The sequence below is a fragment of the Somniosus microcephalus genome, chromosome 21 (assembly GCF_052327205.1).
Source record: "Somniosus microcephalus isolate GS21.2 chromosome 21, FLI_Smic_1.0, whole genome shotgun sequence".
Classification (NCBI taxonomy): domain Eukaryota; kingdom Metazoa; phylum Chordata; class Chondrichthyes; order Squaliformes; family Somniosidae; genus Somniosus; species Somniosus microcephalus.
In genome coordinates this window covers 80128546-80141072 of record NC_141007.1, presented here as the reverse complement: position 1 = coordinate 80141072, position 12527 = coordinate 80128546, and the positions used below count along the sequence as shown (strand labels likewise).

Genomic DNA, 12527 nt, shown 5'->3' with positions numbered 1-12527 from the left:
TGAAAGAACTCTTTAATTAGTCTGTCCCCCTGCTCTTTCCCCACATCCAACGCCTCTCCACCATCGGCCAGCTGGGTGGAACTGCACTCACCTGGTTCCATTCTTACCTATCTAATCGTAACCAGAGAATCACCTGCAACGGCTTCTCTCCCCGCTCTGGTGACCCCGAGGAGCTATCCTTGGCCCCCTCCTATTTCTCATCTACATGCTGCCCCTCGGCGACATCATCCGAAAACAGCGTCAGGTTCCACATGTCCGCTGATGACACCCAGCGCTACCTCACTACCACTTCTCTTCACCCCTCCACAGTCTCTAAATTGTCACACAGCTTGTGTCCGACATCCATTTCTGGATGAGCAGAAATTTCCTCCAACAAAATATTGGTAGGACTGAAGCCATTGTCTTCAGTCCCCACCACAAACTCCGTTCCCTGGCCGGCGACTCCATCCCTCTCCCTGGCAACGGTCTGAGGCTCAATCAGACTCTTCGCAACCTTGGTGTGATATTGAACCCAGGTGAGCTCCCGACCACATATCCACACCATCACCAAGACCGCCTATTTCCACCTCCGGAACATCGCCCGACATTTCCCCTGCCTCAGCTCATCTGCTGCTGAAACCCTTGTCCACGCCTTTGTTTCCTCCAGACTCGACTATTCCAACACACTCCCGGCCGGCCTCCCACCTCCCACACTCCGTAAACTTCAGCTCATCCAACACTCTGCTGCCCGTGTCCTAACTCACACCCAGTCCCATTCACCCATCACCCCCTGTGCTCACTGCCCCGTGTCCTAACTCACACCCAGTCCCGTTCACCCATCACCCCCTGTGCTCACTGCCCCGTGTCCTAACTCACACCCAGTCCCGTTCACCCTTCACCCCCTGTGCTCACTGCCCCGTGTCCTAACTCACACCGAGTCCCGTTCACCCATCACCCACTGTGCTCACTGCCCCGTGTCCTAACTCACACCCAGTCCCGTTCACCCATCACCCCCTGTGCTCACTGCCCCGTGTCCTAACTCACACCCAGTCCCGTTCACCCATCACCCCTGTGCTCACTGCCCTGTGTCCTAACTCACATCCAGTCCCGTTCACCCATCACCCCCTGTGCTCACTGCCCCGTGTCCTAACTCGCACCCAGTCCCGTTCACCCATCACCCACTGTGCTCACTGCCCCGTGTCCTAACTCACACCCAGTCCCATTCACCCATCACCCCCTGTGCTCACTGCCCCGTGTCCTAACTCACACCCAGTCCCGTTCACCCATCACCCCCTGTGCTCACTGCCCCGTGTCCTAACTCGCACCCAGTCCCGTTCACCCATCACCCCTGTGCTCACTGCCCTGTGTCCTAACTCACACCCAGTCCCGTTCACCCATCACCCACTGTGCTCACTGCCCCGTGTCCTAACTCACACCCAGTCCCGTTCACCCATCACCCCCTGTGCTCACTGCCCCGTGTCCTAACTCGCACCCAGTCCCGTTCACCCATCACCCCTGTGCTCACTGCCCTGTGTCCTAACTCGCACCCAGTCCCGTTCACCCATCACCCCTGTGCTCACTGCCCTGTGTCCTAACTCACACCCAGTCCTGTTCACACCATCACCCCCTGTGCTCACTGCCCCGTGTCCTAACTCACACCCAGTCCCGTTCACCCATCACCCCCCCGTACTCACTGCCCCGTGTCCTAACTCACACCCAGTCCCGTTCACCCATCACCCCCTGTGCTCACTGCCCCGTGTCCTAACTCACACCCAGTCCCGTTCACCCATCACCCCCTGTGCTCACTGCCCCGTGTCCTAACTCACACCCAGTCCCGTTCACCCATCACCCCCTGTGCTCACTGCCCCGTGTCCTAACTCACACCCAGTCCCGTTCACCCATCACCCCCTGTGCTCACTGCCCCGTGTCCTAACTCACACCCAGTCCCGTTCACCCATCACCCCCTGTGCTCACTGCCCTGTGTCCTAACTCACACCCAGTCCCGTTCACCCATCACCCCCTGTGCTCACTGCCCAGTGTCCTAACTCACACCCAGTCCCGTTCACCCATCACCCCCTGTGCTCACTGCCCCGTGTCCTAACTCACACCCAGTCCCGTTCACCCATCACCCCCTGTGCTCACTGCCCCGTGTCCTAACTCACACCCAGTCCCGTTCACCCATCACCCCCTGTGCTCACTGCCCCGTGTCCTAACTCACACCCAGTCCCGTTCACCCATCACCCCCTGTGCTCACTGCCCCGTGTCCTAACTCGCACCCAGTCCCGTTCACCCATCACCCCCTGTGCTCACTGCCCCGTGTCCCAACTCACACCCAATCCCATTCACCCATCACCCCCTGTGCACACTGCCCCGTGTCCTAACTCACACCCAGTCCCGTTCACCCATCACCCACTGTGCTCACTGCCCCGTGTCCTAACTCACACCCAGTCCCGTTCACCCATCACCCACTGTGCTCACTGCCCCGTGTCCTAACTCACACCCAGTCCCGTTCACCCATCACCCTCTGTGCTCACTGCCCCGTGTCCTAACTCACACCCAGTCCCGTTCACCCATCACCCCCTGTGCTCACTGCCCCGTGTCCTAACTCACACCCAGTCCCGTTCACCCATCACCCCCTGTGCTCACTGCCCCGTGTCCTAACTCACACCCAGTCCCGTTCACCCATCACCCCGTGCTCACTGCCCCGTGTCCTAACTCACACCCAGTCCCGTTCACCCATCACCCCCTGTGCTCACTGCCCCGTGTCCTAACTCGCACCGAGTCCCGTTCACCCATCACCCTCTGTGCTCGCTGCCCCGTGTCCTAACTCACACCCAGTCCCGTTCACCCATCACCCCCTGTGCTCACTGCCCCGTGTCCTAACTCACACCCAGTCCCGTTCACCCATCACCCCCTGTGCTCACTGCCCCGTGTCCTAACTCACACCCAGTCCCATTCACCCATCACCCCCTGTGCTCACTGCCCAGTGTCCTAACTCACACCCAGTCCCGTTCACCCATCACCCCCTGTGCTCACTGCCCCGTGTCCTAACTCACACCCAGTCCCGTTCACCCATCACCCCCTGTGCTCACTGCCCCGTGTCCTAACTCACACCCAGTCCCGTTCACCCATCACCCCCTGTGCTCACTGCCCCGTGTCCTAACTCACACCCAGTCCCGTTCACCCATCACCCCCTGTGCTCACTGCCCCGTGTCCTAACTCGCACCCAGTCCCGTTCACCCATCACCCCCTGTGCTCACTGCCCCGTGTCCCAACTCACACCCAGTCCCGTTCACCCATCACCCCCTGTGCACACTGCCCCGTGTCCTAACTCACACCCAGTCCCGTTCACCCATCACCCTCTGTGCTCACTGCCCCGTGTCCTAACTCACACCCAGTCCCGTTCACCCATCACCCCCTGTGCTCACTGCCCCGTGTCCTAACTCACACCCAGTCCCGTTCACCCATCACCCCCTGTGCTCACTGCCCCGTGTCCTAACTCACACCCAGTCCCGTTCACCCATCACCCCGTGCTCACTGCCCCGTGTCCTAACTCACACCCAGTCCCGTTCACCCATCACCCCCTGTGCTCACTGCCCCGTGTCCTAACTCGCACCGAGTCCCGTTCACCCATCACCCTCTGTGCTCGCTGCCCCGTGTCCTAACTCACTCCCAGTCCCGTTCACCCATCACCCCCTGTGCTCACTGCCCCGTGTCCTAACTCACGCCCAGTCCCGTTCACCCATCACCCCCTGTGCTCACTGCCCCGTGTCCTAACTCGCACCAAGTCCCGTTCACCCATCACCCCCTGTGCTCACCGCCCCGTGTCCTAACTCGCACCCAGTCCCGTTCACCCATCACCCCCTGTGCTCACTGCCCCGTGTCCTAACTCACACCCAGTCCCGTTCACCCATCACCCCCTGTGCTCGCTGCCCCGTGTCCTAACTCACACCCAGTCCCGTTCACCCATCACCCCCTGTGCTCACTGCCCCGTGTCCTAATTCACACCCAGTCCCGTTCACCCATCACCCCCTGTGCTCACTGCCCCGTGTCCTAACTCACACCCAGTCCCGTTCACCCATCACCCCCTGTGCTCACTGCCCCGTGTCCTAACTCGCACCCAGTCCCGTTCACCCATCACCCCCTGTGCTCACTGCCCCGTGTCCTAACTCACACCCAGTCCCGTTCACCCATCACCCCCTGTGCTCACTGCCCCGTGTCCTAATTCACACCCAGTCCCGTTCACCCATCACCCCCTGTGCTCACTGCCCCGTGTCCTAACTCACACCCAGTCCCGTTCACCCATCACCCCCTGTGCTCACTGCCCCGTGTCCTAACTCACACCCAGTCCCGTTCACCCATCACCCTCTGTGCTCACTGCCCCGTGTCCTAACTCACACCCAGTCCCGTTCACCCATCACCCCTTGTGCTCACTGCCCCGTGTCCTAACTCACACCCAGTCCCGTTCACCCATCACCCCCTGTGCTCACTGCCCCGTGTCCTAACTCACACCCAGTCCCGTTCACCCATCACCCCTTGTGCTCACTGCCCCGTGTCCCAACTCACACCCAGTCCCGTTCACCCATCACCCCCTGTGCTCACTGCCCCGTGTCCTAACTCACACCGAGTCCCGTTCACCCATCACCCCCTGTGCTCACTGCCCCGTGTCCTAACTCACACCCAGTCCCGTTCACCCATCACCCACTGTGCTCACTGCCCCGTGTCCTAACTCACACCCAGTCCCGTTCACCCATCACCCCCTGTGCTCACTGCCCCGTGTCCTAACTCACACCCAGTCCCGTTCACCCATCACCCCCTGTGCTCACTGCCCCGTGTCCTAACTCACACCCAGTCCCGTTCACCCATCACCCCCTGTGCTCACTGCCCCGTGTCCTAACTCGCACTCAGTCCCATTCACCCATCGCCCCCTGTGCTCGCTGCCCCGTGTCCTAACTCACACCCAGTCCTGTTCACCCATCACCCCCTGTGCTCACTGCCCCGTGTCCTAACTCACACCAAGTCCCGTTCACCCATCACCCCCTGTGCTCACTGCCCCGTGTCCTAACTCGCACCCAGTCCCGTTCACCCATCACCCCTGTGCTCACTGCCCCGTGTCCTAACTCGCACCAAGTCCCGTTCGCCCATCACCCCCTGTGCTCACTGCCCCGTGTCCTAACGCACACCCAGTCCCGTTCACCCATCACCCCCTGTGCTCACTGCCCCGTGTCCTAACTCGCACCACGTCCCATTCACCCATCACCCCCTGTGCTCACTGCCCCGTGTCCTCACTCACACCCAGTCCCGTTCACCCATCACCCCCTGTGCTCACTGCCCCGTGTCCTAACTCGCACCCAGTCCCGTTCACCCATCACCCCCTGTGCTCACTGCCCCGTGTCCTAACTCGCACCAAGTCCCGTTCGCCCATCACCCCCTGTGCTCGCTGACCTACACTGGCTCCCAGTTGAGCAACGCCTCAATTTTTAAAATTCTCCTTGTTTTCAAATCCCTCCATGTCCTCGCCCCTCCCTATCTCTGTAACCTCCTCCAGCCCCACAACCCCCGAGATCTCTGCGCTGCTCCAATTCTGGCCTCTTGAACATCCCCGATTTTAATCGCTCCACCATTGGTGGCCGTGCCTTCAGCTGCCGGGGCCCTAAGATCTGGAATTCCCTCCCTCAACCTCTCCGTCTCTCTTTCCTCCTTTAAGACGTTCCTTAAAACCGACCTCTTTGACCAAGCTTTTGGTCACCTGCCCAAATATCTCCTTGTGTGGCTCGGTGTCAAATTTTGTCTGATAGTCGCTCCTGTGAAGCACCTTGGGACGTTTTACTACATTAAAGGTGCTATATAAATACAAGTTGTTGATGGTGATCGGCGAGTGTGTCGGTGATCGGCGAGTGTGTCGGTGATCGGCGAGTGTGTCGGTGATCGGCGAGTGTGGCGGTGATCGGCGAGTGTGTCGGTGATCGGCGAGTGTGGCGGTGATCGGTCTGTTCCTGTTTCATTCACAGAATGCGGACGGCAACTGCTCAGTGAAACCGCTCAAACAGAAGCAAGTGGTGAGTCACCTTTCACCTTTCACCTTTCCCTCCACTCACATCAGGACAAACCCTCACCTTTCACATCCTATTTTATTCACTAAATAATATTTCTTTCTCTCAATGTCCCTGTCTCTCTCTCTCTCTGTCTCTCTCTCTGTCTCTCTCTCTGTCTCTCGTCTGTCTGTCTCTGTCTCTCTCTCTCTCTGTCTGTCTCTGTCTCTCTCTCTCTCTCTCTCTCTCTCTCTCTCTCTCATTCTTTCTTTCCGCAGGTCGATGGGGTCAGTTACCTGCTGCAGGAAATCTATGGAATTGAAAATAAATATAATTCCCAGGATTCGAAGGTAGGAGCTTTTAGAAACTGGGAGAGTTTCACATTTATATGAAAAGCCTCAATTTGCATCCTTCAGGAGTGAGAAGGTCTGGTTAATGAACCGGTCCCCCTCTGGACCAGTGTCACTCTCCCTTCCCCCTCTCCCCCTCTCCCTCTCTCCCCCTCTCTCCCTCTCTCCCCCGCTCCCCCTCTCCCCCGCTCCCCCTCTCCCCCGCTCCCCCGCTCCCCCGCTCCCCCTCTCCCCCTCTCCCCCTCTCCTCCTCTCCCCCTCTCCTCCTCTCCTCCTCTCTCCCCCTCTCTCCTCTCCCCCTCTCTCCCTCTCTCCCCCACTCTCCTCTCCCCCTCTCTCCCTCTCTCCCCCACTCTCCTCTCCCCCTCTCTCCCCCACTCTCCTCTCCCCCTCTCCCCCTCCCCCTCTCCCCCACTCTCCTCTCCTCCCTCTCTCCCCCACTCTCCTCTCCCCCTCTCCTCCCCCACTCTCCTCTCCCCCTCTCCTCCCCCTCTCCCCCTCTCCTCCTCTCTCCCTCTCTCCCTCTTTCCCCCTCTCTCCTCCTCTCTCCCCCTCTCCCTCTCTCTCCCCTCTCCCTCTCTCTCCCCCCCTCTCTCCTCTCTCCCTCTCTCCCCCTCTCCCCCTCTCCTCCTCTCCCCCTCTCCCTCTCTCCCCCTCTCCCTCTCTCCCCCACTCTCCTCTCCCCCTCTCCCTCTCTCCCCCTCCCCCCCTCTCTCCTCCCCTCTCTCTCCCCCTCCTCCTCTCCCCCTCTCTCCCCCTCTACCTCTCTCCTCCTCTCCCCCCTCCTCCTCTCTCCTCTCCCCCTCTCCTCCTCTCTCCTCTCCCCCTCTCCTCCCTCTCTCCCCCTCTCCCCCTCTCCTCCTCTCCCCCTCTCCCTCTCTCCCCCTCTCTCCTCCCCCCTCTCTCCCCCTCCCCCTCTCCCCCGCTTCCCCGCTCCCTCTCTCCTCCTCTCCCCCTCACTCCCCCTCTCTCCTCTCCCCCTCTCTCTCCTCTCTCTCCCTCTCTCTCCCCCTCTCTCCCCTCCCCCGTTCTCTCCTCTCTTCCTCTCTCCCCCTCTCTCCTCCTCTCTCCCTCTCTCCCCTCCCCCTCTCTCTCCTCTCTCCCCTCCCCCTCTCTCTCCTCTCTTCCTCTCTCCCCCCCTCTCTCCCTCTCCCCCGCTCCCTCTCTCCTCCTCTCCCCCTCACTCCCCCTCTCTCCCCCTCTCTCCCCTTCTCCTCTCTCTCCTCTCTCTCCCCCTCACTCCCCCTCTCTCCCCTCCCCCGTTCTCTCCTCTCTTCCTCTCTCCCCCTCTCTCTCCCCCTCCCCCTCTCTCTCTCTCCCCCTCACTCCCCCTCTCTCCCCTCCCCCGTTCTCTCCTCTCTTCCTCTCTCCCCCTCTCTCTCCCCCTCTCCCTCCCCCTCTCTCTCCTCTCTCTCCCACTTGCCCTCCCCTGTCCCAGTGCCGTGCTCTCACTATTCTCCTCTCTCTCTGCAGGTGGCTGATGATGAGCTGAGTGACAACAGCGCCGAGTGTGTGGTGTGTTTGTCCGATGTCCGGGACACGCTCATCCTCCCGTGTCGACACCTGTGCCTGTGCAATGCCTGCGCAGACACCCTGCGATACCAGGCCAACAACTGTCCCATCTGCCGCCTCCGTAAGATCATCCAGTGCCCCCCCCCCCTCGGTAACCAGTGCCCCCCCCCCTCGGTAACCAGTGCCCCCCCCCCTCGGTAACCAGTGCCCCCCCCCCTCGGTAACCAGTGCCCCCCCTCGGTAACCAGTGCCCCCCCCCTCGGTAACCAGTGGCCCCCCCCTCGGTAACCAGTGCCCCCCCCCTCGGTAACCAGTGCCCCCCCCCTCGGTAACCAGTGCCCCCCCCCTCAGTAACCAGTGCCCCCCCCTCGGTAACCAGTGCCCCCCCCTCGCTAACCAGTGCCCCCTCGGTAACCAGTGCCCCCCCCTCGGTAACCAGTGGCCCCCCCCTCGGTAACCAGTGCCCCCCCCCCCTCGGTAACCAGTGCCCCCCCCCTCGGTAACCAGTGCCCCCCCCCTCGGTAACCAGTGCCCCCCCCCTCGGTAACCAGTGCCCCCCCCTCGGTAACCAGTGCCCCCCCCCTCGGTAACCAGTGCCCCCTCGGTAACCAGTGCTCCCCCCCGTCGGTAACCATTCCCCCCCCCCTCGTTAACCAGTGCCCCCTCGGTAACCAGTGGCCCCCCCCCCCGGTAACCAGTCCCCCCCCCTCGGTAACCAGTGGGCCCCCCTCGGAAACCAGTGCCCCCCCCTCGGTAACCAGTCCCCCCCCTCGGTAACCAGTGGGCCCCCCTCGGTAACCAGTGGGCCCCCCTCGGTAACCAGTGGGCCCCCCTCGGTAACCAGTGGCCCCCCTCGGTAACCAGTGCCCCCCCCTCGGTTACCAGTGCCCCCCCCTCGGTAACCAGTGCTCCCCCTCGGTAACCAGTGCCCCCCCCCCACCCCAGTGATAAGGAAGGGCCCCTTATAAGGAGCGGTGGATGTTGGGGTAGATGGGCGAGAGGGAGCAGGGAGAACCCCAAGTCCGATCTGGGGTTCCCGGGCCTGGGGTTCCCGGGCCTGGGTTACGGTTCGCTGACCCCATCCCTCTTTCTCTTGCAGCGTTTCGTGCTCTCCTACAGATCAGGGCAATGAGGAAGAAGCTGGATCCTCTGACCCCGAGTGGATACACCCCGGTCATCGTGTCGCAGGTGCCCGAGTGCGATGATCATTCGGTGAGTGGCGGGGGAGGGGGTGACGCACAGACCCTACAGGCCGGGGACAGTCCCGGGTCACTAGCCCACCCCCCATGAGCTGGAGTGATGTGTGTGTTTATGGGGGACTGGAATAAAACCAGATTATACAGAATGAATACAGTGGAATTAGTGACCTGTAAAAGGACCCGTGTGACCACCGACCAGAGTGTGTCTGGGGGTGACACCCCGGTACAGGCAGGTTTAACAGACGGAGGGACCAGTGCTCACTAACAGGACCAGGAGCAGGAGCAGGCCCCCTGTTATAAATCTCATCATTCAAGAAACTACTTGTGAAATAACGCTGGACGGCCAGCTGGTGGCGCCGTCCAAGGAGTACAAATACTCGGGCGTGGGCCCAGCTTGCCCAGGCACATTTTGTAAGACAAGGAACTAGTGAAGTACAACTAGACCTCCATGTTCTGAAACATGTTGATTAGAGCCTTGCTTTATACTCAAACCAAGTGTGTAGTGAGTTTTATTCTGTCACCTGTGGTGATTATTCTTTATGTTTAGTAAGAAGTATTGTGATTGGTTGTTTGTTTCCTGCCTTGGGATATATGCTGTAATCTCATTGGTAGTTGATGTCATGTGATTTGTGGTGGCCATCTTAAATTCAGTTCTTTCCAGCTTTGGTTGGGACTGGGTGTGGAAAGATGTGCTACAGGATTTTAAAGTTAATAAAGCCTAGATTAGAAAGGCAAATCTATTCTTTATTTCAATTTATTAACTTTATGTCAGAATGGAGCGATATCTTCAACCAGAACGATTCAATGCTGACCCTAATTCTGCTGGAGTGGATGATAAATGGAAACACTGGTATTGTACATTTAAAAACTTTTTGGGCGTGTTGGATCAAGAGTCTCTAAATAAGCTGAATATGCTGATCAACTACATTGCTCCGGATGTGTATAAGTATATTTTGGACTGTAAAACTTACGAAGTGGCTATTTCTACATTGGAAAAGATTTTTGTTAAACCAAAGAATGAGGTATTTGCACGTCACCTTCTATCTGCCCGTAGGCAGCAGGCGGGAGAATCTTTGGATACTTATTTACAAGCACTTCGGTGCCTTAGTGTTAACTGTAATTATAAGGCCGTGACGGCTGAAGAATATAAGGAAGAATCGGTACGGGATGCTTTTATTAATGGATTACTGTCTAGATCAATTCATCAGCGGTTGTTAGAAAATAAGACTTTGGATCTTAAAAGTGCTTTTGAGCAAGCTTCTACATTGGATGTGGCTCAGAGAAGTTTGGATTCTTATGCTCTTTTTAATCGGCCTGCGACTGTGGTTTCGGCAGTTCCGGATGAAAAGGAATTATGTGGACTTAATAGGAGTGGTTTACTAGATTCTGAAACAGTTTCTACTTCGGCGGCTGTTGCCTCTAGGATTCAGAAGTGTTATTTTTGTGGGAACGTCCGGCACCCTCGTCTGAAGTGTCCTGCTCGGGAGGCTGTGTGTAGTAAATGCGGCAAGAGAGGTCATTACGCACGTGTGTGTAAATCATCAGGTTCAATTACCTCCTCTGTGACTATTCAGCCTTTAGATAGGGCGTTTATTGCATCAATTTCTGCTGCATTTGCTCATGGCCTAAACAAAGCTATAGTTACGGCCCAAGTTAATGGGTTGGAAGTGAAGGCCCTTATAGATACGGGCAGTACCGAGAGTTTTATAAGTCTTCAGTTTGCGAAGGAGAAGCATTTGAAAATTTCGCCTGTTACGTATCAGGTGTGTATGGCTCAGACGACTCTCACTTCACAAGTAGCTGGTTGTTGCCTTGTGAAATTGATTCTTCTAGGTAATACGTATACTGATATACGCCTATCTGTTTTGCCTAATCTCTGTGCGGATATTTTGATTGGTCATGATGTGCTTCAGTTACACGAGTCTCTCAGTTTTTCATTTGGAGGGACTAAGCCACCTTTATCTATTTGTGGATTAACCTCTTTATCCATTTCTCCATTATCACTTTTTTCCAATTTGATGCCGGATTGTAAGCCAATTGCTACCAAGTCAAGAAGGTATAGCAGTCAGGATAGAGAATTTATTAATTCTGAAGTTCAACGTCTCTTATTGGAAGGAATCATTGAACCTAGTTGTTCGCCTTGGCGAGCACAGGTAGTTGTCACGACTAACGAGAGACATAAGAAACAAATGGTGATAGACTATTCCCAAACTATTAATAGGTATACTCAATTAGATGCGTACCCCTTGCCTAAGATTGATGAGCTTATCAACAAAGTATCTCAGTATAAGGTTTTTAGCACTATTGACTTAAAGAGTGCTTATCATCAGATTCCTATTGTTAAGAATGATCAACCATATACGGCCTTTGAGGCTGGCGGAAAGCTGTATCAGTTTTGCCGAATACCATTTGGTGTTACTAATGGTGTTGCTTGTTTTCAACGGGCAATGGATGCTTTTATAAGTGATAACTCTCTCTCTGACACCTTTTCATACTTAGATGACATCACAGTGTGTGGCAAATCAAGGTGGAGCATGATTCTAATTTAAAAAGATTCCTTCAAGCTGCGGAAAAAGTTGGTTTAACTTTTAATAAAGAGAAGTGTATCTTTTCGACCACTGAGGTAAATCTATTGGGGTATATTATCTCGGGAAACAAGATTAAACTAGATCCAGAACGTCTGCGACCATTGATTGATTTACCTTGTCCTACTAATTCTAAGGCTTTGCAACGAGTTGGTGGACTGTTTTCTTCTTATTCTAATTGGATTGCAAATTTTTCACAGAAGATCCGGCCTCTTATTCGGGTTACGACATATCCTCTATCATGGGAGGCCAGGACGTGTTTTGATAATTTTAAAAAGGATATCCTTGGAGCAGTGGTGCATTCTATTGATGAGCAGGTTCCTTTTGTGATTGAGACGGACGCTTCTGATTTTGCAATTGGGGCTACTCTGAACCAAAATGGAAGACCTGTGGCCTTTTTCTCATGTACCTTGAACAATAGTGAAAAAAGGCATTCTTCAATAGAGAAAGAGGCGTATGCAATAGTAGAAGCACTGCGTAAATGGAGACATTATTTATCGGGGCGACATTTTACGTTGGTAACTGATCAAAAGTCTGTGTCCTTTATGTTTGATGTCAAACATTTTGGAAAGATTAAGAATGATAAAATAATGAGGTGGAGGATTGAGTTGGCATGTTACCATTTTGATATAGTTTATCGTCCGGGGAAGGATAATGTTGCTGCTGATGCGCTGTCGAGGGCTTATTGTTCTGTGATTCACGGAGATACGCTTATTAATCTTCACAATGCCTTATGCCATCCTGGGGTTACGAGGATGATACACTTCGTACGCAGTAAGAATTTGCCCTTTTCAGTTGAAGACGTCAAGCGGATGACTTCTTCATGTTCTATCTGTGCTCGGTGTAAACCGAATTTCTTTAAGCCTCAAC

At 56.1% G+C, this 12527-nt stretch overlaps 1 protein-coding gene across 5 annotated transcripts in view; it reads left to right on the top strand.

The window, feature by feature from the left end:
- The window catches only part of rnf157 (ring finger protein 157), a 38917-nt gene extending 26650 nt beyond the window's left edge, over positions 1 to 12267 (top strand). Inside the window, exons 8-11 of one of the 5 annotated variants that reach the window (XM_085964032.1) lie at positions 5991 to 6038; positions 6290 to 6361; positions 7835 to 7994; positions 8973 to 12264. In XM_085964032.1, the coding sequence (XP_085820158.1) occupies positions 5991 to 6038; positions 6290 to 6361; positions 7835 to 7994; positions 8973 to 9163 (471 nt within the window). In that variant the 3' untranslated portion in view covers positions 9164 to 12264. Of the gene's footprint in view, positions 1 to 5990; positions 6039 to 6289; positions 6362 to 7834; positions 7995 to 8972 lie in introns of all 5 variants that reach the window. The other 4 variants (XM_085964030.1, XM_085964028.1, XM_085964031.1 and 1 more) reach the window with 4 other exon arrangements.
- The last annotated feature ends 260 nt before the right edge of the window (positions 12268 to 12527 follow it).